The 27,686-nt window shown below is 43.4% G+C and overlaps 5 protein-coding genes across 8 annotated transcripts; 3 read left to right on the top strand and 2 right to left on the bottom strand.

The window, feature by feature from the left end:
* The first annotated feature begins 304 nt into the window (after window positions 1-304).
* On the top strand, window positions 305-4,242 carry lrr1 (leucine rich repeat protein 1). The gene is made up of 4 exons (XM_083683011.1): window positions 305-797; window positions 1,332-1,430; window positions 2,438-3,165; window positions 3,495-4,242. The coding sequence occupies exons 1-4, from the start codon at window positions 615-617 to the stop codon at window positions 3,748-3,750; spliced, it is 1,266 nt and encodes a 421-aa protein (XP_083539137.1). The 5' UTR covers window positions 305-614; the 3' UTR covers window positions 3,751-4,242.
* A 648-nt stretch (window positions 4,243-4,890) lies between these two features.
* Window positions 4,891-7,046, bottom strand: dnaaf2 (dynein axonemal assembly factor 2; the record flags this gene model as incomplete). The annotated part of the gene is made up of 2 exons (XM_083683540.1): window positions 4,891-5,334; window positions 5,532-7,046. 2 exons carry the CDS (start codon window positions 7,044-7,046, stop codon window positions 4,891-4,893), a joined length of 1,959 nt encoding a protein of 652 aa, XP_083539666.1.
* A 392-nt stretch (window positions 7,047-7,438) lies between these two features.
* Window positions 7,439-12,312, bottom strand: LOC310814540 (kelch domain-containing protein 1). 3 transcript variants are annotated; one of them, XM_083684023.1, is made up of 13 exons: window positions 12,145-12,312; window positions 11,907-11,977; window positions 11,195-11,312; window positions 10,853-10,965; window positions 10,463-10,550; window positions 10,100-10,183; window positions 9,643-9,723; window positions 9,197-9,255; window positions 8,991-9,100; window positions 8,824-8,896; window positions 8,533-8,617; window positions 8,218-8,270; window positions 7,439-7,903 (listed from the first exon to the last, which is right to left on the bottom strand). In XM_083684023.1, the coding sequence occupies exons 1-13, from the start codon at window positions 12,250-12,252 to the stop codon at window positions 7,762-7,764; spliced, it is 1,185 nt and encodes a 394-aa protein (XP_083540149.1). In that variant the 5' UTR covers window positions 12,253-12,312; the 3' UTR covers window positions 7,439-7,761. The 3 variants fall into 3 exon arrangements, with proteins under 3 accessions (XP_083540149.1, XP_083540148.1, XP_083540150.1); XM_083684022.1 differs by having other exon boundaries at window positions 8,991-9,255; XM_083684024.1 differs by lacking the exon at window positions 11,907-11,977 and having other exon boundaries at window positions 8,991-9,255; window positions 12,145-12,182.
* Window positions 12,313-13,312: 1,000 nt separating this feature from the next.
* Window positions 13,313-20,561, top strand: pole2 (polymerase (DNA directed), epsilon 2; the record flags this gene model as incomplete). The annotated part of the gene is made up of 19 exons (XM_083683878.1): window positions 13,313-13,407; window positions 13,720-13,820; window positions 14,041-14,116; window positions 14,232-14,309; window positions 14,831-14,924; window positions 15,601-15,675; window positions 15,840-15,923; window positions 16,217-16,273; window positions 16,519-16,567; window positions 16,870-16,942; window positions 17,216-17,388; window positions 17,673-17,762; window positions 17,906-17,960; window positions 18,145-18,204; window positions 18,574-18,651; window positions 19,000-19,108; window positions 19,775-19,951; window positions 20,164-20,231; window positions 20,391-20,561. 19 exons carry the CDS (start codon window positions 13,313-13,315, stop codon window positions 20,407-20,409), a joined length of 1,611 nt encoding a protein of 536 aa, XP_083540004.1. The 3' UTR covers window positions 20,410-20,561.
* A 228-nt stretch (window positions 20,562-20,789) lies between these two features.
* On the top strand, window positions 20,790-26,601 carry klhdc2 (kelch domain containing 2). 2 transcript variants are annotated; one of them, XM_083683879.1, is made up of 14 exons: window positions 20,790-20,880; window positions 21,392-21,649; window positions 21,925-22,004; window positions 22,188-22,305; window positions 22,429-22,541; window positions 22,746-22,827; window positions 23,030-23,113; window positions 23,639-23,719; window positions 24,055-24,113; window positions 24,658-24,767; window positions 24,972-25,044; window positions 25,519-25,606; window positions 25,972-26,024; window positions 26,465-26,601. In XM_083683879.1, exons 2-14 carry the CDS (start codon window positions 21,398-21,400, stop codon window positions 26,586-26,588), a joined length of 1,317 nt encoding a protein of 438 aa, XP_083540005.1. In that variant the 5' UTR covers window positions 20,790-20,880; window positions 21,392-21,397; the 3' UTR covers window positions 26,589-26,601. The 2 variants fall into 2 exon arrangements, with proteins under 2 accessions (XP_083540005.1, XP_083540006.1); XM_083683880.1 differs by having other exon boundaries at window positions 21,389-21,649.
* The last annotated feature ends 1,085 nt before the right edge of the window (window positions 26,602-27,686 follow it).

The following is a 27,686-nucleotide window of genomic DNA, read 5'->3' as shown; positions in this document are numbered from 1 at the left end:
AATAATAATAATAATAATAATAATAATAATAATAATAATAATAATAATAATAATAACCAGGAAGCAAAATGGCATGGCCTTTATAAAAAAAAACAGCTTGAGAACATTGGACTTGTTGAATGAAGTCCAGAGAAGTAATAATAATAATAACAGATGAATATGTAGGCTACACAATGTTGATTACAATAATAAACATAGAGGTTTTAGTATGTAAAACCTAACAGGAGTTAAGAGTCGTCCTGCGCATGTCTGCAGCTGTCACTTCCCCCTGCGCGGGCTGCCTTTGGTGCGGTCTGTTTACCTCCACTGTCCTTCTCCTCGTCAAGTCAACCCGTCTGGAAAACACTTTTTAACGATTCCCCGGGCGGGGGGGGGGGTCCTACTCATTTGCAAGATTTTCAGTGTTTCAACGTCATTATGGTGCTCCTGGCTTATTTTTTAGCCACCGTGCAGTTAGCTGTTTTCACCTAGCCAGCCCTGCTAACAATACAGAATCTGCGCCGTTGTTGACGTGACGCGCTGAGTCGGAGCTTGCACGTCCTTCGCCCAAGTTTTTTTTATTGACTCACTTTTTCCCTTCTATGTTGTTTTTTTTGCTGACCACTGAATGAACAATGAAGCTGCAGTGTGATGTTGAAGTGGTGAATCGGATGCTTCCGACTTTTGGAATGAAAAACAAAGGGAAGGGAGCGAGGGCCGTGTTGTCTATTGGGAGACATGTGGACAAGCCCACACAGCGTAGTACCATCTATCTGATGATCTGCACGGCAAAGGACAGGGCAGGCTCCAAATACAAGGTTGGTTTTCATGCCTATCGTGTAGTATTCAGGTCATCTGTCCGGTTCTTCATGGGATAATGTGTTGCATCTCTTACCTTGCCTCAGCACGATAAGGACAACAAACACGCAGGCAGGCAGGTAGTTCAATCACATACAGAATAAGCAACACCACACAGGACCTAGCCGCCAAAGTCGACCCTTAAAGCTCTGTATATCTGACATGATTTCTACCTGTATGTATATCAGATATACAGAACCCCCCCCCCCCCCATTCCTGTTAATTCATGTCCTTGATCATTCCCACATTAAGGATGCATTGATTGTAGATTAATTACTAACCCTAACCCTGTAGGAAATGTTAAACACATACATGTAGATTAAATTGGAGGAAACCTTGTTCATATCTGTCAACTTATGACATGCTCTAGCGGATGTTGCAAAGTGTCTGCTTACAATAATTAGTCAACAATATTCATTGGAAATGAGGATGAAACCAGGAACTATGTTTCTGAATGACACAACCGATCTGATGTGTACCAACTTCCTCCACAGCTAAAAGAGAACATTGAGAAGTTCTTCACATGGTTTGTTGAAGAGGGCAAAGCCACTGTGAGACTCAAGGAACCAGCTGTCGACATCTGTCTGAGTAAGGTACGGATATAAGAACCAATCAGTCAAATCGATCAAACAAACTTTATTGATAGAGCACATTGCATACATGCATGCAATGCAATGAGCTATGCAAACAGATATACATCTGTTCAAATATGGCACATGCAGTACCTGTGGAACATGCAGACCTACAGGTGGGAAAAAACAACAACATTGGATTGTTTGGAACTTCTCAGATACCAGTTATTGAAATGCATTTCAGTTGGTTTCTGTGTAATGTTAAGAGGAGCAGAGAGAACGCAGACAATGGAAAAGTCCATCATTAAGCCATTCATAGGGTTACTTAACCGAAACAAGACTCAACAAGTAGCCAATCCATTGCTGTGTCTCCCCAGCCACATAGTTGTGATTATCACCTGTTAGTGTTTTTGCAATGTTGCAGGTGTTGGCTGACTGAAGCCTGGTAATCGCCTATGCATCAACAAGGCTTGTTGTGTGTGGTCTTTTGCGCATGCTCTTTCACTGACAGACGCTGAAGCCGACTCATTGTTTCCACTGGTGTGTCAATGCCTGCAGGCTGTGTCAGGCCAGGGATGACCTTTCCCCTAGATCTGCATACACACACGTTGTTTCAACACATCATGACAGTGCCAGTGCTGTAGCACACAAGCTGTACGGGAACTAGGCTGAGAATTTGAGAAAGATTAACTACCCCTTTGCGGGACTTTATTATTATGTTAATAGGCTAACACCTCTGTTGTAATCTAAGTGCAATTAAACGTTTCATCTCCTACACCAGTGAGACCAAAGTGATTGCTGTTATTGTAATGTTATGGTACATGATGTAATACAATATTATATTAGTTTTTTTCTTACTAAATGGGGGGGTGGGTGGGGGGGTTACTCTGAATGTGTGCAACATAGTGGAGGTAGATTTCTGCTTCCACTGCTGGAATACAGGTACAAGAAGAGCTGTTGTATAGACTGTAGTGACACATGAAATCTGACTATTTTTCTTTGTCGTTGTTGTTTTTGTCTGTTTTTAGGCTGATGCCAACAGCTTGAAGAACTTCCTCTCTGCCGCTCGGTTGGCCCACAGAGGGAGCGACACAGACAGCCTCCCCCTCTCCACACTCACGCCCGTCAGAGCCAGGGACGTGGAGAAGCCCAAGAAGAAGCTCACCATCGTCTCCAAGAAGGACTACCCGCTGACCTCAAACTTCCCCTATTCCCTGGAGCAGCTCCAGGTGTCCTACTGTAAACTCTCCCGGGTGGACATGCGGATGCTCTCCCTCAAGGCCCTCCGCCGGCTGGACCTCAGTAACAACCACATCAAAAAGCTTCCTGCCACTATCGGAGACCTGGGCTGCCTGGCTGAGCTCATCCTCCACAACAACCACCTGGAGAGCTTCAGCGAGGCGCTCTGTCTGTCCAGCCTCCAGCGTACGCTCCAGCACCTCGACCTGAGCCAGAACCGCCTGCCAGGTCTCCCGGCCCAGTTCTGCCAGCTGAGAGAGCTGGTGAACCTGAAGCTGGACGACAACAGACTAGGCTGGCTGCCCTTTCACATCGGCCGCCTGACCAAGCTGCGTTTCCTGTCGGCGGCGCACAACCAGCTGGCCTTGCTGCCCAGTGACTTCCGCAAGCTGACTCTGGAGAACTTGGACCTGTTTGGGAACCCGTTCACCCAGACCAACCCCCTGGATCACACCATCCAGCTCACCTTCCCCCTCTCGCTGCAGGAAATGGCCTCCAGGGCTGTGGCCAACCTCAGGTTAGACTGTTTCCCTTATTCACACTTACAGAGCTGAACTGAGCCAAGCCGACTTGTACTCTGCCGGCCTGGTTATGCGTCCACCACAGTTGCTTTAACAGTGCCGGAGAGGGGACGATGTGAAAAGAAATATCTGGCTTAAAGCCAGCACAGTATGGTTTGGGCCGACCCTCTAGTGAAACGTAAAAGGCAAACTTTCAAAATGCTCTCACCTTGTTTTCCTAGTCTATTCTATTATCTTCTATTTGACTCAATTCTCGTCCATTCTGTTCTATACAGACTTAATGTGTCTTAACCCAAACTGCTTTTGTCCCTTTTACACCGTACAGAATCCCATACGGACCTCACCTCATCCCAGCGCATCTCTGTCAGGACCTGGAGGTTGCCAAGACCTGCGACTGCAGCCGCATCTGCGTCAACTTCTTCATCAAGACCGCCGTCAGCATGAACCTGCACCTGGTCTCTCAGACCGTGGTGCTCGTGGACGATATGGGGGGCACGGACGCTCCAGTGCAGCACCACTTCTGCTCCCTAACCTGTTACTCTGAGTTCCTAGACGGTTGTCTTCAGAGAGGACTCCGATGATGATGATGATGATGATGATGATGAGGCTTCTGAACCATAGGATTGGAATGGCGGAATTTTGATTTGAATGGGCATGTCTGTTCTACTCATTCTAATTCTATGCTCTCATCTACCCAGAGAGTGCTTTTGGTGTACTGTACTTCTGAAGGCAGCTGTGACCAGCCAGTGCAGAGCCAGTGTAGTGTCGAAATGTAAAGGGCGGTATATACAGTAGGCTTATTGGACTACATCATGTACCTCAAAACGACTTGTCATATGAGCACTTATTTGACATATTGTCTACTAGTGTGTTTCATACAAGTCACTGTTACAGGTTGAGGTGAGAGACTCAAAAGCAACAAGTATCAGTTCATCATGTCTTTGTGTGTCTGTTTAAACAGGGTACTTCTGGGTCTCAAACTGAAACTTTCATGAGCTGTCAGAAACCAAAAAAGGGGAATATGTTTTTACTGAAGTTTTTGAGGAAATGCAAGAAAATAAATTAAAGATTCATTATTGTACTGAATATTATTGCCTCAATTTTCTTGTCTTTGGAAGTTGAAATGAGAACATGTAAACTTGTAAAACTGATCTCTTTATTTCACACGTGGTTACATTGTGTAGAAATACACTGCATTAAGCGTCAGTCACCTCAACAAACTGGTGGTATTCAGTATTCATTGTGATTTGTGTGACTACTACAACTTATCACAATTAGATTTTTAGAGACTTTTACTTGATGACATGGCATCATTGTACATTGTATTGACATTTTGAGAACAGCATTGAAGTACACAGTCATTGAAGCCATCCTATTAGTTAATCCACACACAAGTACAATGTTTTGATAGATAAAGCTTTTAACATACAATTTGGAAGGTGACTTCACGCTGTATTCATTTAACTTATCACCTTCAGCAAGAAGGAGGAAACTGTCAAAAATGTTTACAAATGAAAGATAAAGTCACTGACTTTAATTGGAATACACATTTCCTTTTGAAGTCAACTGGTTGAAGAACACTATTGGTTATAACTCAATCTAAACTGAAAAAAACAACAAAAAAACCCAGCAGTTTGAACCAGCAAAATAACTTACAAAAAATGTTTTACAAACTTCTCAAATATCTCTGTGATAGAAGCATTCACTCCCTTACAGGCACTTCAATCCAGGTCGTACAAGAGGGAGTTCTGAAAGGTGAAACCAGCAGATGTAGAATGATCACTAATGACCTCCTCCTTCCCATCATCGTTAGTTTCTCTCAGCAACACGACTGGCGGCGGCGGCTTCCCATCACAGTCCTGAAAGGTCTGTTCCGTAGGCAGGTCATCTTCATCATCCTCCTCTTCCTCTTCCTCTCCCGCCTTTTCCTGTGCCACCTCAACATCCTCACTGAAATGCACAGTCTTCTTGGCCTCTTTGTCCTTGGCTGGAGCCGGCTTGTCCTCCATCTCCTCAATCCTGTGGGCTGTTGAGCAGTGTTCCATTTGGTCGATGATGATGATGTTGTTATTGTTGTTGTCAGGACTGGATGGAATGGCAGGAGCAGCTGCACTTCCGCATATGTCCTCCATTGTGCTGGTCAGGGATGATGGTTCTGACTCTACCTGAAAAAAGATGGATGTGTTGATGGGAAATGTTTAGGTTAGTGACAGAGCCCTGTTTTCTTTATTATTTCAGGCTATTCAACAACTAGGCCTATAGGATAAGCTTTAGAGAGTTTTTGCTATAATGCTTCTCTTCTATATACCTCATTTGGGTTTAGGATTGGATATATAGTATAGTAAAGTGGTAAATGACTCACCTTATCATTCAGATTCTTATCCTCTGCCTCTCCCTTATTCTTCTCAGTGTCCCCAGTCTTGCCATTGATCTCAGTGGGCTCTGGGGCCTCTGCTTGGTCCTGCGATTCATCACAATGATGTGGGTTGTGTTCTTCTTTATCCTCTTCCAGGTCACCTGACTGTTCAATCACCTCGTCATTGTCCTTCAGGGATGAGGTGGGTTGATTTTCAATGCAGAGAGATGGGCTGTTTCTAGTATCAACTGTCTCAAGGTCTTCTGTGGCACCGCAAACATGGTGGACAGGGGTATCTTCTTCACCATCACCATCTTCTGTGTCTTCCGTCTGCATTCCTCTCTCGCATCTTATCCCATTGACCATCTCAGCGGCATCATCGCCACTGACAAGCGGATGACCAAACAGCTCAGCCAATGACGGCTCCTTCACAGGTAGAACAGGAAGAGTGAGAGTCAGCTGTTTCTTCTGTTTTACAAACTTAGCCTCTCCTTTGTCTTTATCCACAGGGTAAGCCAGAGGTAGCTCCAGTCTGTAAGCAGCAGGCTTCTTGGATTCCAGTAAGATACCTCTCTCCAACAACACTAGGTCTGCATCCCCAGCAGATCTCAGCAATGGCAGGTCAATGGTGATGACTATCTCTTTAGGGCGTGGGCCACGGGTGGAGTCTCTGGAGCATCTGAAATCCTGCAAGTCAATAAATGACCTGTATTTCACGGTGTATTTGGGTGTGGTTGGCCCCTTGGATGAGGTGGACTGCGGTTGGCTCTGGCTCATCTCAGTTTGGGGCTCAGCAGCACTGGGGGCCTTGGAGTTGGGACTCTTTGTAGGAGGCGTTGCTGTGTCCGATTTATTTTCGTCAGGGTATGGGAATGAGAGAGGGTCAGGGTGGGCAGGTTTCTCCTTTTTAGGTTGATCAGACATGGACCTACGAATGATAGGTGGCTCTGGCACCCCTTTGTATTTGATTTTCAACACTCTCACATTATTCCTGTCAAGCTTCACTTTGAATCCGTCCTGGATGGCATCCATAGCTGCTTTATCTACCAGGTCCATGAACCTCCCGTTTTTCCCAGCCATGTGGAGAGTGTCCGGGTGGAAAACAACATCATATATCATGTATGTATTCCCTTTTGGATCCCTGTGTGGTCGTCCAGGTGTGGCGGAGTTTGGTAGAAACCAGCTCTGGCCCCCTCTACCATCCTCTCCTCTGCCAGGTTCAAACCAAGGCGTCCTGACCTTCTCGTTGGTGCAGATGTTGATGAAACACTTCTGTTTACCGTCCAAGCTGGTTTTCAGGACCCGGTTCGGTTCGGGGTGGATGAAATCAATGGAATTGCCCCTCTCCTGCTCCAACAGTTTGATTTGATCCTCGTATGTCTTCCTGTTCTGCGGATCTGATATTTCCTTGACGTAGTCATTTAGCATTTCTCTGAAACTTTCATCTTTGAGAGCTTTGCTGAGCCGGTTGACCTCGTCAGTTGTCATATTCAGGTCTTTGAGCTTGCTGAAATCCTCCATGTTGTCGCAAGAAATGAGCTAGTAGTAGCAACAAAAAGTTACCTACAAACTTTCCTTAGGCTGGCTAGCGCTATACGGCCCGAACAACGTAGTGGACAGATTTACCTCACCAATCTAGGTCTAACACTCATTCTACACCATTGTATTAGCACAAACAACACATTCGGAGTGTATTTAATCTATTAATTTAATCACAACCATTTGAAGAGCTTAAAAGTTCCTATCCAAAAGTTTGTACGCCACGATGGAAGCTGTTTGTTGACGTAACCATAGCAACAAGGCAGAGACTTTGCGTATGATGACATGATGATGAAACTTGTGCATACACTTAAAATAGTTAATTATGTCTTGTAAAAATGTATAATGTGACAAAACATTACAATAACGTGTCTTTATTCAACATGCCATTATATTTCAAGAGTTTTTTTTTCCTGCAGGCTGTGGGTGATATAAACTATGAAACATTAAAATGCATAAAATACAGACACATCCTTATAATAATAATAATAATAATAATAATAATAATAATAATAATAATAATAATAACAGCCTAAAACAATAAAAATATTTGCAAGAAAAACACTCACAAAACCCTGATAATTTAAGGGACCCAGAGGAGGAGGGAGTACAGTACTAAAATTGACTCTGCATTATAAATTCAGTATAGCTTACTGTTGAATGTTTTCTGCTATGATATTATTGACAGTGCATAGGGCTAATGCTGCTTCTTTCTAGAGGGTCTATAAAACCATGTCCTGTTCTGTACAGATTGTAGTAGTTTTGGGGGCAGTAGAGGAAGCTGTGTCTGAAGCATCCTGCAGGTCTTCACATTCTTCGCAATGTAATCCTCACAAATCCTGTTAGAGAGAAACTTATGTCAAGTGACAATGAATGGAATTACATGGTGGATTTACACACTACAATGTACTACTATGTTATCAGAGCTATGGGAAATTAAATCCATACCATGGATTATTGGACTATTTTATATGGTGATGGTGGCATTGCAATTATATACTCTACACTGTATAATAAGGGTGTATAACTTTGTTTTAAACTGTGTTCATCAAGTCATTGCTACATATGTTTGGAGCTATCTTTTTCTGTAAAATGTTTGTTTTAAAAACATTAAATAATTTTTTTTTTAAAACCACTGCAACAAAAAGTTTACCTGAAGAGGGGGTAGGGTTGGGTCTGGAAAACAAGTGCATCATTGCAGTGGCCCTGGGGACAGGAAAATGGTTAATTGCAAAAATAAAACTATTCATTAACCTTGGGCTCATTATGTAAACATGTTATGTGATTGACATTTAAACAAAAGACAATATACTGTATACATTATGCAATATGTATGATTCTTTTCCATGAATGGTTGAATGTACACAATTAACTGCACATTACCAAGCAATTCCCTTCCTGTCACTAAGGGTAAGAATGAGCCTGAGGAGAAAAGTGTGTTTCAGCATATCGTTTCATTAATACCTACTGTGTCTACTAGAAGGATATAATCACAACTACCACCAAACACGATGACATCAGAGTCTTTTCCTGGGCAAGCTGTGTGCCACAACCTGAAGTGGAGGGAGGGAGGGAGGAAGAGGTAGAGAGAGAGAGAGAGGGAGAGAAAAAGAGAGAGAAAAAAAGAGAAAGAAAGTCTGCTTAGACATAACATCAGAAACATATCATGCGTTCTGAATTCAGTTTTATCATGAAGCTGACCAACAAAACACAAAGCTGGGTTTCAAAATTCCACAAACAACACATGTAGTGGCACTACCTTGGCTTGTTCTCGTATGGATGCTCAAACTCTCTCCATTTATTTGTCTCTACATCAAATATCCAGCCATCACCTGCAAGAATGGATTGAATTTAAAAGAGAGCGAATTACAATACGTTCCCATGGGACAAGCCGAACTGTACTCTCTGAATGGGTGAGTCACGTACTCATAGGTTTGCAGTCTATGCTGAGTCCACCGAATAGAAACAAAGCACTATCTGACACTGCAGTGAGGGTATGCCATGACCTTCCCAACGGCACTGTGGACGCTGGTTGACTAAAGACATTAAGAGAGGATGTTTTAAATACACAACCAATCTTTACCCAACGAGGAGTTGTGTATTTGAGAGTAAGCTTTAGATACGGTACGTACATCTCGGACCACGTCCATGACTGCAGATCTAAACAGTGGATATCACTCGTCCTGGTCTCCTACAAGGTGAAAAAGAAGAACCCAGGAGCGTCACTGAACGTCATTCCTGATCCTGACAGTCCAAAACTGGGCGACAATCAATCTTGAGGCCGAACATTTTCAGTAGGCTCGCATGGATTTGTAACTATTTGGTTATATGTCATTCAACTTGTATGTACTGTAATGTGTGACAGGGATGTAATTATTAAGTATTTGCTCTGGTCTAGAGTTTCCATGCCTGTGCTTCAATACAAGCATAAATGGCTTTGGATAAAGGCGTCTGCTAAATAGAGTCAAGATCGAGAAACACTACCTGTTGCTTATCATGACTACTGTATGTCTACAGTTCCTGTGCCTGTGCTTTAACACAACCTAAGAGTCCAGATAAACATCACCCCATTGCTCACCATGACTCTGCCCCCACAGACGTATCCTTTATGCCCCAGTGTAGCGCTGGCATGGGCGGCTCTGGGGGCAGGAGCACGACCCTGCAGACACACACACACACACACACACACACACACACACACACACACACACACACACACACACACACAACAACTAAAGGTCCACATAGGAAACCAAATTGAAATATTGTTGAATATTGAATAATTGAATAATGTGGGCTACTATAAACAGTGGAGGCTGGTGGAGGTAGAAATCAGAGGACAGGCTCATTGTAATGCACAGAATGGAATGAGGAATGTCGTCAAACACATTTCATTCCTCATTCTATTCTGTGCATTCCAACGAGCCCATCCTTCAATTTCTACCCCCACCAGCCTCCCCTGACTATAAACAATGTGTGTTAAGGTCCTAACAAACGTCCTTTGTTTTGTATGGTAGAACATTAATCTGTTTTACACAGGTTTTTGGTTCACTCCAGCTGGCTGTTGTGGGGTCAAATATATGGACTTCATTGTTCCAACCCCAATAGACGTCCTCCACCTGAAGAGCATAGAGTTACTGATGTTATGTTGATAAATGATACATGTTGGATGTTGGAGTGTAATCTACTGTAGGTACTTGGCCACAATCACATAGGGTGGAATTTTAACTGAAGATCTGTGCGCGTAAAGCTAAATCAACATACAAATTTCCCATCGACACCAATGCAACATTTATGCAAATGTCGGAGTTATGCGTGTCTCCAGTTACGATTCCACCCATAAAATGTAAATAAAATGTAAATGCCATGGAGTCAATTAAATAGGATGCAAATATTACCCATGATGCCTCATCCATTATGAAGCTTCTGTTGTTGTTATCTATGTCTCCGAGGCGCTTGTGACCATACCCACCAAAGTAGACGAGTCTGCAGAACAAACAAAAACAAAATCAATAAAATAATAACAATACAAAAATAGTAATAATAATAATAAGGGTGATGGGGAATCCCATAACATATCAGAGCTCCCCCACATACATGCAATGTCTAGTATACACCCATCAACAACACACATCAGTCATAACAAACTGTCATACAGCATGAGCTAAGAACGATTACCATTGGTCTAGTTTACGATTCATAGCAAACTATACTAAGGCACCCCAAATAGTGACAAAATAGTCACGAAATTTGAACCCTGCCAATATTTCCATATATGGTCATCAAACCTGCCCTTGTAGACCCAGCAGGACATCTTATCTCTCGGTGACGGAGGGGAACCACTCTCATGTGTTACTTTCTTCCAACTGTATTTCCCATCCAGGAGGTTGACGCTGTAGAGCTGCAAACATAGATAATTTCAACACGTTAATGCAGTGTACGTCTGAGACAGGGGAGGCTGGTGGACGTAGAAATCGGAGGATGGGCTCATTGTAATGCATGGAATGGAATAAGGAATGGCTTCAAACACCTGTGGTCTGAGACATATAGGAAGAAACTATTTCTGATTGGATATGTTTCTTTCAGACGTACTTCAGGCCAGGAAATATGTTTCTGCTGAGTCAGTTCACCTGATTGGTCTGGCCGTTGTCATCACATCCCCCAAATATGTACATGTGTCCATTCAGAGAGCAGCCACAGGTGCCGGACATAGGGGGTGGGACCTCTCCTGACATCTTGCACATTTCCCTTCAGGATACAAACACAAATGTCAATATACCAACCAACCAACCAATGAACAAACAACCAACTAACCAACCAACCAATGAACAAACCACCAACTAACCAACCAACCAATGAACAAACAGTGCAGGGAAATGTAAGTTCCAATTCTGAAGCATACTCTTTCTAGGACAACCATTGCACAAGAATGCCTGAACTCAAATATCCTGTGGAGAAACTAAATGTCTTAGCAGCTAAGTCTTGAACTATAGCTCTTTTTTGTTTTAATATAAATTCATTATGAATGAACAGTGAATTATACCAATGTCATAAGTGCATGCTCAGAAACAATATGTTATAATCCTAACACTGTAGTAACACAACTGTCAGTTATAAACAGGTTGTTGTTAGATCAAATAGGACCCTCCGTGTTTAAATAAATAATCTCTGGTGTGGTGATGCATTTATGTTTCAGTATAATAGTTCAACTAAACATTGCTATGGTGTTTTTCTTGCTGGTAGGACTTGAGGCATTCTTCCTGTTAATTACATTTTGTGTGATACACTTCCCATAAAAAAACGTATACTAATAATAGATTTGTTACAATGTCATATTCTTACCATACACCTCTTTCTATGTCATATAACCAGATTTCATCATTGGGTAGGAAAACTTCATCATCAGCAATTGACTGCAGAGAACAATTAAAATAGTGTCTATATTACTATGGAATAGGTACAGTACATGGAATACAATTGATCATAAGTTTGCAGATCCCTGTATTATTAGGGCTACGGACATGAGATATCATTATGAAATGAAAAGGCAGTTTAGTCTGCCACGACCATCTGTACTTACCACATAACCCCCCCACACGTACAGGAGATTCCCTTCAACTAGAGCCGTGTGACCGCTCCGCTCCCGGGCAACAAGCTCCGCACAGTGCGCCTCAACGGCTGGATCCATAGGTGCTATGAATAAATACAATTGACAACTGTCTAAATTAAAACAAAACCGGTGGACAATCTTGCAGTATACATGAAAACACAGCTGCCCATTTTGACAACCCACCTCAGAGTCGAAGAAGGGGCGCAATTACGGCAAGTGAGAGAGGACGTAAGTGCCTCGTCCTGTTTCAGAACGACTGCTAAGCTTGCAGAAACACGTTTTTCTTCTTTGTGAAAACCGTTTTATCGGCCTGTCAACGTTTGTTTTGTTGATTCTACACCACACTTGTCAGATGGATTTCTTGGAATCCGCATGGTATTCCATATCAATGTTTTCTAGAAGGAAAACATATGGATTGTACAGCATATGATGACAAAAAGGTCAGCCTATTGAATATAGTACATGACAGCTGATATGCAAACATGCTGTACTTGCGTACACAAACGCATGATAGAATGAGACAACTTGACAAACAACATAGGTCAGATATTAAATCATTATGGAAAATGACAAAGATCATCACGAGGAAAAAAAAAAGAAAAGAAAAGAGCCTGCACAAATAAACACACACATACTGTCAGATGTTCAGATCCGCATATATCGTAATTATATGTAATTTATAATTATTTAAAATGATTATATTTCATAGTGTACATGCCCCATACACCAACCTCACCAAGTCAATTTCCTGTATGTGCAAATATACTTGGCCAAATAAAAATAATTCTGATTCTGATCATTCTGATTCTGATTCTATGGTCAGATCCATGTGCCCAATGTTTTGTAAACATCACATGACAGGCAAAGACAATGGCCCCTGGTCCGAGCATAGATGACTTTTTCTTATGATGACTGATGGATAGATGATTCACTTACTTAAACAAAAGTATTTGTTGTAAGTCGCTTTGGATAAAGGCGTTTGTTAAATGCCATAAATGTAAATGTAAATGTAAATGTAAAAGACAAGACCACCCAGCGACTCTTGGACCTCAGTCGTGCAGCTTGGTGTGTCAAGATTCTTTGCTCCTCTCACAGGAAGTGACGAGATACATATGCGGAAGTTGGTATTTAGCGCCAAATGTTGCTTGTTGAAAGGACAGTGAACATGGATGTTCGCAAAGTGAAGACCAAAGTGTCTGCAGGCTTCAAGATGCGGGGACTTATGCTTCGACCGTATGTGCATTTAATGCTTGACATGTTGTAATGTGTCTGTCACTGTAAATTATTCTTGACAAGAACCACATTTTCACCATAATCAGCGTCAGACTGGCATGTTGTGGCCAGTGTGAGTGGTGTCTGTAGCTGTCTTGTGACTGACTTGTCTTGTGTCTGAGCTGATTTATGATATCATCTACATTTAAACAGTTCACTCTAATGACACTAAGCAATAGGAAATGTATGCATAATGTATGTTTGGTAATGTGTAGGCATGGCTGTCAATCAGAGGTGCTTGTTGTTGTTGTTGATGATGATGATGTCTTGCAGTGAAGCCAGCAGGTACCTGGTGGAGGTGATGGAGGCTGTCAATCATCTGGAACTAGATGATGTAATGGAACGGGTTTTAGATGCTGTGGAGAAGCAGCCATGTAAGTCCAGTATAGACTCGAGATGAGATGATAGGTAATTGATTCCTTAGGCCTAGGGAAATGACTTTGTCATCAGTTTATAACAAGCAAGGTAACATCATGTGCTCAACAACATTGAATGACTGTACAATCAGTGGTGTGTCATTGCTTAGTGTGTATGTTTATGTGTGTGGAAAATGGAGGTTGTGTCATCTGTGTAACCCACTCTTCTTGATGCCAGTGACCTCCAATATGATTGAGATGTCAGTGGTGGAGACAGCTGTGCAGGACTGTAGTCAGTCATGTGATGAAACCATGTAAGTTGACCATGTTAGGAGTGTTAACTCGAATCATATCCATATGCCGTCATGCTTAGGCCTGTATCCTTCATTTCTTAATGACATGAGACATTGATGATGTGATTATTTTCAGAGACAATGTGTTCAACATCATCGGTGCGTTCGATGTGCCAAGATTTATCTACAGTACCGAGAGGAAGAAGTTTGTGCCGTAAGTACGACAGTAGTCTCAGGGAAGTTGGTGGATGGAGACATGGAGAGGATGGGGCTCATTCTGATGGATGGAACGGAATGAGGGATGGTATCAAACACGCGTTCGATAGGTGTTTGATCTCATTCCGTTCCATCCATTACAATGAGCCTGTCCTCCCTATTTCTCTATCCACCAGCCTCCACTGTACTCACATGCTTGTATGAAAATCTTCCTAAAGACCTCTTCACCAGTACCCCCCTGGACAAGTTTCTCTCTCTGTTAAATAAAAAAAAATATATATATATCCTTCTTCTAGCATTGTGACTGCCTATGGCCCCTGGTCCGAGTTGATTACTTTATCTTATGATGACTGATGGATAGATGATTCACTTACTTAAACAAATGTATTTGTTGTAAGTTGCTTTGGATAAAGGTGTCTGCTAAATGCCATAAATGTAAATGTAAATCAAACATCTTTTCTAAGATAAACACCTGCTTCAATACATCTGTCAAGTAGAGCTGTCTGTCTCTCTCACCAGTATCAGCATGACCAGCCACTCCACTCCGAGCCTCTGTGGTTCAGCCAGGGACAAGGCTGAGCTGTTCAGAGAAAGATACACCATACTTCAGCAGGTTAGTGTGCTCCAAGTCTTTGTCTGATGGTGAATGGAACCATGGCCTTCTCCAGTCTTTTTGTGTTGTTATTCTGTAACATACAATAGGCCTATATGCACTGGTGGTTGTTAGAATACTCCCTGCACTTTCTGGTTGCTAAACACTAACTTCCCAGGAATGGTTTGTCCCAGGAATATGTGCCGATAGATATATTTCTGTAAAAGGTCATTGTCAGTTGATAATATTGGTGCTCCGATATATCTGTCGCGCTTTAGATTAAATAAACAAATTAAATAAATAAATAAAGTCTACAGTAAACATGTTGTCCCCCGCGAATGATGTGGAAACGTGTTTCTCTTGAGGGCCTGCAAATCTATACCAAATTCCCTGACTCAAACTGGACGTGGATGTTCATTTGCTTGTTCCAAGTTTGGAATTTCAGCTGTTACTACTGTATAGTATCCCCATTGGACCAATCAGTGTCATTTTTTAAATGCCGTATCTCTATGGCAAGACTCCTCTTTCACCCAAGTTTCTTAAGAATGCTCCCAGTGGGCTCTGAGATATCGCATGCGACCTATGAACATATGAACGGAGAGAAACCGATCCAAAGTCCCCTCCCCGATTTCATTGTGGGGGACAATGAGAGTAAGAATGCTGTCTGTTCCTGATATAAACGTATCTGTGTTCATAGCGCACACACCGGCATGAGCTCTTCACCCCCCCTGTGATAGGAGCAGCAGTGGAGGAGGGCAGGAACAAATTTCAGGTAAAAACGTGCCTTGGTTTATGGATTCAATTGTTCCGATATACTATACTAAGAGGGATATTTCAAGTTGTGTCTATCTAGTTTTCTCTCTCACATTGTTTCTGGATTACCGTAATCTTAATCTGTTGTTGTTGTTTTTTGTTGTTGTTGTTATTGGTTTTCAGCTCAAGACAGTTGAAGCACTTCTGGGCAGTACCTCCAAGGTAGGGGAGGTGATTGTCCTGGGCATGGTCACACAGATGAAAGAGGTGAGGGATCTGATCGAGGAACACATTAGTGTTCTACTTCTGTATAATTGTATTCTTATTGTTGTGATCAGGGGAGGCTGGGTGGAGGTAGAAATCAGAGGACGAGCTCATTGTAATGCATGGAATGGAATGGTATGGAATGATGAATGGTATTTGTTTGAATGAGCCCGTCCTCTGATTTCTACCTCCACCAGCCTCCACTGGTTGTGATATAGTGAAGACACGGAATGCTGTGTTGATCACTTGACCCTGAGTCACAGCTAATACCACACTGGTGATGTTTACCTTTCCAGGGTAAATACTACCTGGAAGACCCCAGTGGAACCATACAGCTGAACCTCTCCAAAGCAATATCCTTTCACTGTGGTGGGGGTGGGAGTGGTGGAGATTATGATGATGATGATGATAATGTTAGTCATGGTGGTGGTGGTGGTGGTGGTGATGTTGGTAATGATGATGATAATGTTAGTCATGGTGGTGGTGATGATGATGATGTTAGTCATGTGTCACAGATAGTCACAGTGTGTTGTTGTTGTTGTTGTAGTTATTTTTGTTGTTCCAAGGCTATACATGTATCCCTTAACCTTGTCTTCACCAGTTCCACAGTGGACTTTACACAGAGTCATGTTTTGTTCTGGCAGAAGGTAAAGAATGTTAAACACTGTGATTGCGTCATGGACATGACTAGACATTCTAACATGTATTTACAGTAGTAGTACTAGTATTACCCTCATTGTGTTCAGTATACAGCAGAGGAGGCTAGTGGAGGTAGAAATCAGAGGACTGGCTCATTGTAATGCACAGAACGGAATGGTATTAAACATGTGTTTTTGATACCATTCCTCATTCCGTTCCATGCATTACAACGAGCCCGTCCTCCAATTTCTACCTCCACCAGCCTCCCCTGGTGGAGAGTGTGTTCTAACCTGGTTGTCCCTTCTCCCAGGCTGGTATGAGGACTCAGTCTTCCACGTCAACGCGTTTGGGTTCCCACCAACAGAACCATCGTCCACCACAAGGTCAGAGGGTTAGAATGCAGAACAACCTGTTGGCCTTGGCCCTTGGGCATTTGGACCTGTCATTTCTTAATAGCTACCCTGCTCTTTCCCCGGAGCCAGATTAAGCCTAAACCTCGTCCTGGACCTGGACTTAACCATCTTCAATCTTTTTAATCTATGTCTGGGTAACCACTCTATATTATAGAGGACATTGCCATATTCTTCGGGTTGAGAATTGAATTGACTCATTTTCAGGCTGTAGTTTTGCAAGTATTTGGCTCATGTCTGTTTCAGGGCGTACTATGGCAATGCAAACTTCTTTGGCGGCCCCTCCACCACGTCAGTGAAGGCGTCGGCCAAGCTGAAGCAACTGGAGGAGGAGAACGAGGACGCCATGTTTGTTGTGCTGTCTGACGTGTGGTTGGACAGTGTGGAGGTGATGGAGAAGATCCACCTCATGTTCTCAGGTCTGACGTGTGCGCGTGTGTGTGTGCGGCATCAGTCCCCGTGCAAATGTCTACCTCAAATGTCTAGGGAGGAAGCCTAACTTGAAATTCCCATACCCTTACTTTATCAAGTGAATGTATTGTTTACACCAACATCCAAATACCTCACACATTGACATACGGTTCAAGTGGTAATTAGTATGAGAGGTCTATAGTATGATATTGGCATGTTTTCAGAGTTAGATCAAAGGGTGGTGGTTATTATAATGATGTGGTCTGACAGTCTCTTCGTGTCTGTGTTGTAGGATACGCTGCCTGTCCTCCCACCTGTTTCATCTTCTGTGGAAACTTCTCCTCCGCCCCCTACGGAAAAACACAGATCAAATCACTCAAAGGTGAGGGCTGAAATCATTGCATCTGAAATGCCTTGTCTGTTTGTTTGTTTGTTTACATCTCCAGCTGGCAATGTCAATTAGAAGACTTTTATTGAGACTGAAGCATAAAAGTGGACTGAATTTGATTTGATTTCTTTCTCTAGAGTCGCTGAAGGTTCTTGCAGATGCGATATGCGAATACCCGAGCATTCACAACAGGTAACGATGCGATGGAGTTGAACCATTCTATTCTATTCCGGTTCTATGGGTCAACATCTGTACAGGAAATGGTTGTTTTGCTCAGTGCCTTACGGTTAACATGAGCCCTGAGCAAAACCACAATCTGTAGGAGACAAGTTGTTTTATGAAGGTGATTGTTGTCTGACTGAATCCATCCCTGCAGCTCTCGCTTCGTGTTCGTCCCTGGCCCTGAAGATCCTGGGCCCAGCACCATCTTACCCAGGTGAGGCTTGACAGACAGTGGTTTCCCATTCTCTACCCTTCTCCTGAAGTGTGCACTCATGCACTTCCCCTTCATGGGGGAATCTCTCTCCAGCTATACTAGCACCAATCCATTGCTTTTAAATGCATGAGGGGAAAGTGCACAAGGGCACACTTCTGGGTGAAACAGAACATGCCCAATGGTGAAATGGAACACACCCAATGGTGAAATGGAACACACCCAATGGTCATCCCCAGTGCTGATTGACCACAATCCTGTGAAGTTTCCATGGATTGTATTTGACAGTCTGTCTTTTAGTGGCCATTTTACTCTAAACTGATGACTGTAATCCGTGTCTGTGTCTGTGTCTGTGTCTGTCTGTGTCATCAGGCCTCCTCTGGCAGACAACATTACTGATGACTTCAGACAGAGGGTGCCCTTCTCTGTCTTCACGACCAACCCATGCAGGTGAAACAAACAAGGATTCTATCGGTTCATTCTTCACCTTTTTCAGCAAGCTGTCATGATGTTTAAAAAGAAGAGATGAGCCCATATAGTACAGGAAATGTGTCTCTTAGGTATCGTTGTTGTCAGATTCATTACACTACATGCTATTTGCTTACACTAGGTAACCTTCACCACCTGTTGCCAGTGACTGTTTAAGTGCCTTTGTGTCTATACTCTGGTTACACAACATGTCTGCAGTCTTAATTGCGTCAATAAATCTCGAGCCAGGCTTTACAGCGACGAGATTAGCTGTAAATGTCATTGTCGTCACCTCACAAATCTCACCGAATCTCATTTCTCCTGTGTCAGGATCCAGTACTGCAGCCAGGAGATGGTCGTCATCAGGGAAGACCTGGTCAACAAGATGTGCAGGAACTGTGTCCGACTGCCCAGTGGCAATCTGGACATTCCAAACCATGTGAGTTTCACCCTCTCGGCTATTGTTACGGCTATTTACATTCATGGCATTTTGCAGACGCCTTTATCCAAAGTAACTTACAACAATTTATTTATTTATTTGTTTATTTTTAAGTAAGTGAATCATCTATCCATCAGTCATCATAAGATAAAGTAATCAATGCTCAGACCAGGGGCCATAGGGAATCACAATGCTAGAATTATTTTTATTTTTATTTATTTTTTATTAACAGGAGAGAAACTTGTAGTGGGGGAGAAGAGGTCTTTAGGAGGTCTTTATTGTCACAAACAGTTGTCAAACATGTGTCTCTTTGGGTACTGGGCCAATAGTAACACACGTCAATATGGAATGAGGTCTTTGCGCATTGTCTGAAAAAAAAATCTCTTAGACTTCTCTTCATGTTACTCACAAGGGTGCCGGTCCTCAATTTAGAGCCATAGCTTCATGAAAGAAAACAGGACGCTCTCCAGAATAGGTTGAACTCATATATCTTTTGATCTAATCATAAAAAACCCCTACAAAAACAGAAAGCGAGCCAGTGTTCGAATAGGCTACCAGAACAAAAACATGCTTACGGAACATGACCCTGGTCTTTAAGTACTGCGTGACACTTTATCTAAACGCTTTGCCAAACTGACAATGGTCCATTATTTTCTCCATGTACAGTTTGTGAAGACCATCCTGTCTCAGGGTCACCTGACCCCTCTGCCTCTGTACGTCAGTCCCGTGTTCTGGGCCTACGACTACGCCTTACGGATCTACCCTGTGCCTGATGTCATCATCTTCGCCGACAAATACGACCCCTTCAACATCTCCAACACGGACTGTCTCTGTATCAACCCGGTCGGTGTCTGCCTGAATTTAGACTCATTCCTAGACGGTTACTGATTAGTTTGAGCAGCTAATGTAGCAGATCTATTCTTCCACTTGCGACGCCCTTATTTGGTTGTCACTGCCCTGTGGCCCCTGCAGACTTGGGGAGTAAGCCCCCTACCCTCTTTATGAAGTGACAGTTGTTGATGTACTGTACTGACTGTGTCATTTTGTTGTTACAGGGGTCCTTCCCAAAAAGTGGCTTTACTTTCAAGGTGTATTATCCATCTAATAGGACTGTTGAAGACAGGTGGGGAATATTCTAATTTCCTTTCTTTGTTGATATAATCCTCTAGTCTACACTAACCTAATTATATGGGTAATTATATTATTATGTACGGATAATTCAATTATTCCATTGCTTCATTTGTTTTGCTGATCTATTCTTCTTCTCTATTTATCTCCACAGCAAACTTCAAGGACTTTAAAGAAAGGAATGATGGTGATGGACTTGGGGGATCTGCTGTAGTGTTGTAATAATGGTTCCGTAAAATGTATTTGTAAAATATGTGTCTAAAATGCCCTTTGTAATATTGTATGTTCCTGTACCTATTTGTATCATGAAGAATAAAGATTCACATTACTTGGATCGTCAAAAAAAAACGTGTTTTCTTTTTCAATTATGTTTATGACGGAGATATGTTTGATGTATTAATAATCGTTTTGAATTATTGTATACATTTGCAGAAACCCATGGCATGGCTCATAAACAAATGTCCGAAATCATTTTTATTTTGACCTTATCAAAATGGCGGCAATATATGTTTTAGTTCCACTTCCTGTCAGTCGCCTTGTGTATGACCTCACGTGAATGGCGCCGGGCTTCCTTAATCACTTGGTGAAAACAAAACACAACACCGTCCTGACAGCCAAGATTTACGTGGATCATTTGGAGAACAGTACGTAGCTATGATAGACACTTTACAGAGTTGCTTATTTCCGTATTTTATTTACCATTAAATCTATTGCGTGTGTTCATGTTGTACAACGCACGACAGGAGACACATTCGCAAGCTGACAGCTGTTGGCTAGCTAGCATGGCTAGCTAATCATTCTTGCTAGCTTTTAAAGTAGCTGGGCGCCTGGCTTGCAATCTTTTCATTTTGCACGAACTTCAACTGTTGCATTTAATTATTTTTGTCTCAATGATAGTCAAACTATCATATAAGCAATGGGTATCAATGTAGCTTACTGCTTTCCTCTAATAAAACACTTTTTGTGTAAGCTACTATTCCATATGAAACTATGGCAGATACTAGGCTATGTTTTGCATGGCGCAAGGACGTTTGTGAACTTTGTCAACATTCTTGCAAACTACTGATATATGCGCTATGTGCCAGCTTCAGTAGACTTTCACAAAGTCCTGTGAATTCAACAGACAGTGTCATGAGTTTCCCTCTGTCCCAGCAGGTGACAATGGCAGAGATGGAGGAGGACATTGGTGACCAACTGCCTGTTCAGGAGGATGATGAGGAGTCGGAGAGAGATGAAGAGGAGAGAGACTTTGACTGGGTGGTAGACGACGATGATGATGACGAACAAGAGGAGGATGAGGAAGATCCAGCGCTTGATGCTGAGGGGCGAGTGTTTGAAGACGCCCCAGCCGAGCGGAGCGGCCACATTGCAGTGGTGGATGGGAACTGCATGTATGTCTGGGGAGGATACAAGGTAAGCATTAATGCTGTGTCATGTCTGTTTTTGCTATTGTGAAGTTATTGGGTTGGCGTCAGTGGAGGCTGGTGGAGGTAGAAATCGGAGGACGGGCTCGTTGTAATGCATGGAACGGAATGAGGAGTGGTAAATGGTAAAAACCCTGTCCTCCGATGTCTACCTCCACCAGCCTCCCCTGGTTGGCAAGAAGTGAAACAATACTATTTAGCCTATAGAAATGATAAATTTTTCTGATAGTTATGATTCCGTTTGCTTGTTTGTCCTATGACTAGAATGCCCAGAGCACTGGATTCTTTGACTTATACTTGCCACGAAATGAGATCTGGGTGTACAACATGGAGACAAGCAGATGGTAATTACTCTTTTGATCAACATCTTTATACACGCAAAATCGCGCACACACACACACACACACACACACAGAGCGTAACATGATTTTCCTCACCATCTTATATGTAGGTAGGATGATATTTCCCCCCATTCACAGCCCCTTGACTGTAACTCCTGAAACCTAAGCGACCTTCTGTCTCTGCAGGGCAATGCGCTTCACAGCAGGCAACCTCCACGCCTCCATGTCAGGCAGCTGTGGAGTGTGTGTTGACGGCGTCCTCTATCTGTTTGGAGGCCACCATGCCAGGGGGAACACCAACCGGGTGAGTATTCTCTCTCTCTCTGTGTGTATGTGTGTATATATGTTTCTCTTTCTCAGTCCCATCTTGCCATTAGGATATCCTGTTGTCTCAACCCTGCTCTGTTCTCTGTGTGTGTGTGTCCAGGTCTTCCGTCTGCATCTCAGATCAGCGGCCCTCTGTTGGGAGGAGATGAGGGACTTGAAGGGCCTGGCCCCGTCCTGCAAGGACAAGCTGGGCTGCTGGGTTCACAAGAACAGGTGTGAGGCCGATCCCCAGGCAGCTTATTCGATCGCCAACACGAGTGGACCTATCAAATACAGTATTGCTGCGCTGTTCGTCCATCTCGTACAGTGACTGATGGCTTTCAAATGAGAAAGACAGAACGAGTGTTGTTGTTGTTGTTGTTGTTGTTGTTGAAGGCCTCTCACTCGCTCTCTGCCTCTGTGTCTTCGTCCTCGTAGGCTCATCTTCTTCGGTGGCTACGGCTACATCGCTCAAGCGCCTCATCGAGGAACGTTTGAATACGATGAAACTTCCTTCATGGTACGGATATCGTGTTTCACGCAGGGGGAGACTGGTGGAGGTAGACATCGGACACGTCCTCCGATGACCTCCACCAGCCTCGCCTGACTTTTTTTCAGGCATCTTGCTCTTAACACCACTAGGAAAAGCTGACGTTCTCTATCTGGGTCTCTCTGTCCAGTTAGTCTCAGCAAAGTGAGTCTCTCTGTTTCTACGGTAACAGGGGGACAATCCTGGGCGGGGCTGGAACAACCACATCCACATCCTGGATCTGGAGACATCCACCTGGAGCCAACCAATCACAAAGGTAACAGCTCACCCATCACATCAACTGCCCTTGGGCTGTGTCTAAAGTTGCTTCCCCTCCTTGTTTAGCTGTTTTTTCTTCCTCTGCACTGATTTGAAAAAAACAAAACATGACAGGTCAAAGGGAATGCCCAGCAGGCATCGAGCATGTTGCTTTCACCTATCCTGTGGTTTCAGATCAGTGCCAATCAAGGAAAGAAGACAAGGAGTCAAAACAAGGAGGCCACTTCAGACAATTGAGACTCACCCCTCATTTTAGATGCTGTTGGTGTGTTCATGTGTGTGAGGAACTGGGAAACTCTGACATCTCTCTCTCTCTCTCTCTCTCTCTCTCTCTCTCTCTCTCTCTCTCTCTCTCTCTCTCTGGATATCATTGCTGTCTGAATAAGAAATACATGCTTATACATCTGTAATAAACCCTTCTCTCTCTCTCTCTCTCTCTCTCCCTCTCTCTCTCTCCCTCCCTCCCTCCCTCTCTCACTTTCTCCCTCCCTCTCTCTCTCTCTCTCTCTCTCTCTTTCTGAAGGGAAACGCCCCGTCTCCGCGCGCGGCACATGCCTGTGCCACCGTGGGCAACCGAGGGTATGTGTTTGGGGGACGTTACCGGGTAAGTGGGTAATGCTTTCATATATAGTAGTAGTAGTACGACCAAACTCCTATTCTGTCTTGTTATGGATTATATATGTATATATCTTACTAGACATTTATGGTTTTTTTGTGTTATTATCGATTTGTACACACACACACACACACACTATAACAAAGAGGAAAACACACAAAATGAAGAAATAAAGGCATCGTGCAGGGGATGTTAAGAAAACCTGTGGGGCTTGTCGAGAAGTCTCCCCAATAAAGTGATTCTCTTCCGAGTAAGTACGTTTGCTCTCTCTCTCTCTCTCTCTCTCTCTCTCTCTCTCTCTCTCTCTCTCTCTCTCTCAACAGGACTACCGCCTGAACGACCTGTACTACATCGACATGGAGACCTGGGAGTGGCATGAGATGTATGTACTGTATGCATGGAGGTGTATGTACTGTATGCATGGAGGTGTATGTACTGTATGCATGGAGGTGTATGTACTGTATGCATGGAGGTGTATGTACTGTATGCATGGAGGTGTATGTACTGTATGCATGGAGGTGTATGTACTGTATGCTTGGAGGTGTATGTACTGTATGCATGGCCAGTAGCCAACATTCTTTTATGTTATGTTGTCAAGACACATCTATTTATAAATGAGAGGAAGCTGTGCCCTGACCAATAGATGGTCTCGCCATCGCCCTGCCTCTGACTCTCTCTCCACCCTCTCCCTCCTCCTCTCCCCTGCCCACTCTACATCCCTCTGTCTCCCCCCTCCACACTTAATCCCCTTCTCTCTCCTCCTCTTCTCCCTCCATTGCTCCCTCTGCTCCCCCCTCCCCTGGCCTGTCCCCTCCCCTCCCCTCCCCTGTCCCTCTCCCCTCCCCGGGCCTGCCCCCCTCTCCCCCGGCCTGTCCCCCTCCCCTCCCCTCCTCCCCTCCCCTCCCCCCTGGCCTGACCCCCTCTAGGACCGTTCCCCAGCAGGGTCCGGTGGGGCGATCATGGCACTCCTTCACCCCCGTGTCACCTGACCAAATCTTCCTCTTCGGAGGCTTCACCACCACCAGAGAGACACTGAGTGAGTGACATCACAATCCACCAACAAGAACACTTTATTTATACAACAAACGGGGGAAACACAGTGCTTTCCACATACACATAAAGAAAAACTAACACTGTCAGGGCCAGACAGAATACAGTTGGGATGTAAAAAGGACAGACACCAGAGAGAAAAATAAACATTGTTAACCGTTTTAATTTCTCCATTTCCACTGTCCTCCAGGTGATTCGTGGCTCTATTGTATCAGCAAGGATGAGTGGAAGCCTTTCAAGCACAAACACACAGAGAGCCCCAGGTGAGACCACATGACCCTGATTCACAGGAACTGGGCTGGTTCCTCATCCACCGTAGTTGCTGAAACGGTGCAGGAAAGGACAATGTGAAAGGAAAATACTGAGCCAGCCCAGTGTGGTTCGGGTCGGCCCTGTAGAGTGTAAAGACCCGTACAGATGTTAATGACTACTGTCATTATTATTATCATTGTGTCACAGTCAACGTGAATCAGCAGGAGAGCATATGTTGCTATCAGAATCTGAATCAGAATCTGAATTATTTTAAAAGTATATTTGCACATACAGGAAATTGACTTGGTGAGGTTGGTGCGTGGACATAAAAAACAAATAGCAAATATTGACAAGAAATTTACAAAATAGCAAAATATGAACATCAGTGTACTGTAGTTCTTTCATTGAATCGATGTGACTCAGCCCCTGAGTGTGTGTGTGTGTGTGTGTGTGTGTGTGTGTGTGTGTGTGTGTGTGTGTCTCAGGCTCTGGCACACAGCGTGTTCAGGTGCTGACGGGGAGGTGTTTGTGTTCGGTGGCTGTGCCAACAATCTGTTGTCGCAGCAGCGAGCGGTGAGTAATGAACTATACATACTACACTAGTATACTACACTAGTATACTATACTAGCACACTACACTAGCACACTACACTAGCACACTACACTAGTATACTGCACTAGCATACTACACTAGTATACGAAACGAGCACACTACACTAGCATACAACATTAGCATACTGTATGGTCATAGACTCGACCAGTGTACTTCAATACTGGTCCTGCGGGTCCTTGAATGGTGCATGTTAGTTCTCCAACACGAGGACAAAGTGTCTCTTTTAGTCACTGGTGTAAGGCCTTGAGGCCGTAATTGATAACCAGATTGGATCCAATGATCCAGTGCTTTGTGTTTTCTTTAAGAGTGATGCTTTTTTCAACAGGCTCACAGCAATGAGCTCCTGGTCTTCACGGTCCAACCCAAGTCACTGGTCCGGTGAGTGTAAACAGAAACACAGTCCCTACATACGGACACCTGCCTACAAGGCCTTAGGCGTAGGAGCTGTAGAAGAAGCTGCAGTCTTCACTAGACTCTAGACTACCTGCCGCCCAATATGAGTTAGTTTATAGTTTATGTGAGTTAGTTAGATCATTTCAGTGAACACGGTATACAAATTAACACTTGTGAAATATGTCATTGTGAGGTAGTACATAATGATTAATAATAGCAGCATTAACATGGAAATAAAGTCCAAGTGATTAGACACAAGTAATAAGAAGTGATTTATTTTCTTTCATTTACTTCGACAGAGCTATTTGGAATTCTAAAATGCATACTAAAAGTCCTGCCTCTCTCCCTCCTCCCGCTCTCCCTCCTTCCCTCTCTTCTTCTCTCCCCCCCTCCTCCCCTCCCCCTCTCCCCTCCCCTCCCTCCAGGTTCTGTATGGAGACAGCCCTGCAGCACAGGGAGCGCCTGGCCGGGTCCTGGGACTACCTGCCCAAACACCTCCTACGCAGCCTCCAACAGAGGATGGGCGCTGTCAATAGCCTGGGCTCATAGGAAGAACGCACTACTGTGTGTGTGTGTGTGTGTGTGTGTGTGTGTGTGTGAGAGAGAGCGTGAGAGAGAGAGAGAGGGGGGGGGATATCAACGCCCTGGGTTGGTAGGAGAAACAGAGAAGACACCACGGTCGCCAGGATGCTAGGACTTTGAGACTGTGTGTGTGTGTGTGTGTGTGTTGCGTAGAATATAGGATCAATGTATATGTATACGTTAAATGTCTCTGCTGGCATTGTTAGGATCTGCAACTGTGTATCCTTAATACACACTGTGTGTGCGCTTGAGAGCATGCGTGTGAGATAGTTAGTTAGTTCATTTGTTAATTATACAGTTGATTGCCGTGGCCCCTGAACAAAGAGGCGGGCTTAGTTATGTCACAAAAGTGATCTGATAAAACATCACACAAAAAAAAAATACAACTATCTTTGTCGATCATATAGATTCAAACTAGAGGCTTTGTGGGAATAGGTTATCACTGGGGTCAGTCAGCAACCATGGCAACATGTTGCCACTTTTACGACGTGTATATACATTGTATGTATGGCATATATATTTTTGTGTGACGTTGTGGTGTCAGTGTTTGGAAATGTATATTTTATAAAGTACCATGTTCAGTCCTGCTGGAGACATTACATAACCTTTGACCTGGGTAGTTTTAAGTGGCTCCTGTAGCATTTGGTTGTGCTTAATAATCAGGTATAATTATAACACTATAGTTGCGTTGACATCGAGCCACGTTGCACTGAGGTTCCTTCTAACCGAAATTCTAAAAAGTGACTTCGTTTTTATATTCTTGTCTGATTTGCACAAGTTTTCCCTTGACATTTTTATTCAAAAATATATTGTAAAATAGATTTAAAAAAAAAAAAAAAAAAAGTCTTTAAAATGTTTAATTTTGAATGAAGTCGAGAGAATAAACAGACAAGTATTCCAAATCCGATTTTGTCTTGACATTATTCTCTGCACTGTCACTTTTCATGTACAGTACAGATTATACTCTGAATGATTGAACAAAGAATGATGTTGAATATGAATACAGCAGATGAGGCACACATCGGAGGACGGGGCTCATTGTGATGCATGGAATGGAATGTGTGT

Source organism: Argentina silus, assembly GCF_951799395.1.
Source record: "Argentina silus genome assembly, chromosome: 13".
NCBI lineage: Eukaryota > Metazoa > Chordata > Actinopteri > Argentiniformes > Argentinidae > Argentina > Argentina silus.
This window is presented reverse-complemented; position numbering and strand designations above follow the sequence as displayed.

Excerpts from the sequence above, each read along its gene's own strand:
- lrr1 (XM_083683011.1), top strand. The coding sequence starts at position 615 with ATGAAGCTGCAGTGTGATGTTGAAGTGGTGAATCGGATGCTTCCGACT. Across the intron at positions 798-1,331 it reads GGGCAGGCTCCAAATACAAG|CTAAAAGAGAACATTGAGAA; the intron begins GTTGGTTTTCAT and ends CTTCCTCCACAG. Across the intron at positions 3,166-3,494 it reads AGGGCTGTGGCCAACCTCAG|AATCCCATACGGACCTCACC; the intron begins GTTAGACTGTTT and ends TACACCGTACAG.
- LOC310814540 (XM_083684022.1), bottom strand. The coding sequence starts at position 12,252 with ATGGATCCAGCCGTTGAGGCGCACTGTGCGGAGCTTGTTGCCCGGGAG. Across the intron at positions 9,256-9,642 it reads TCTGTGGGGGCAGAGTCATG|GAGACCAGGACGAGTGATAT; the intron begins GTGAGCAATGGG and ends TTCACCTTGTAG. Across the intron at positions 8,897-8,990 it reads CATAGACTGCAAACCTATGA|GTGATGGCTGGATATTTGAT; the intron begins GTACGTGACTCA and ends CCATTCTTGCAG.
- klhdc2 (XM_083683879.1), top strand. The coding sequence starts at position 21,398 with ATGGCAGAGATGGAGGAGGACATTGGTGACCAACTGCCTGTTCAGGAG. Across the intron at positions 24,114-24,657 it reads ACCTGGGAGTGGCATGAGAT|GACCGTTCCCCAGCAGGGTC; the intron begins GTATGTACTGTA and ends GACCCCCTCTAG. Across the intron at positions 24,768-24,971 it reads CACCACCAGAGAGACACTGA|GTGATTCGTGGCTCTATTGT; the intron begins GTGAGTGACATC and ends ACTGTCCTCCAG.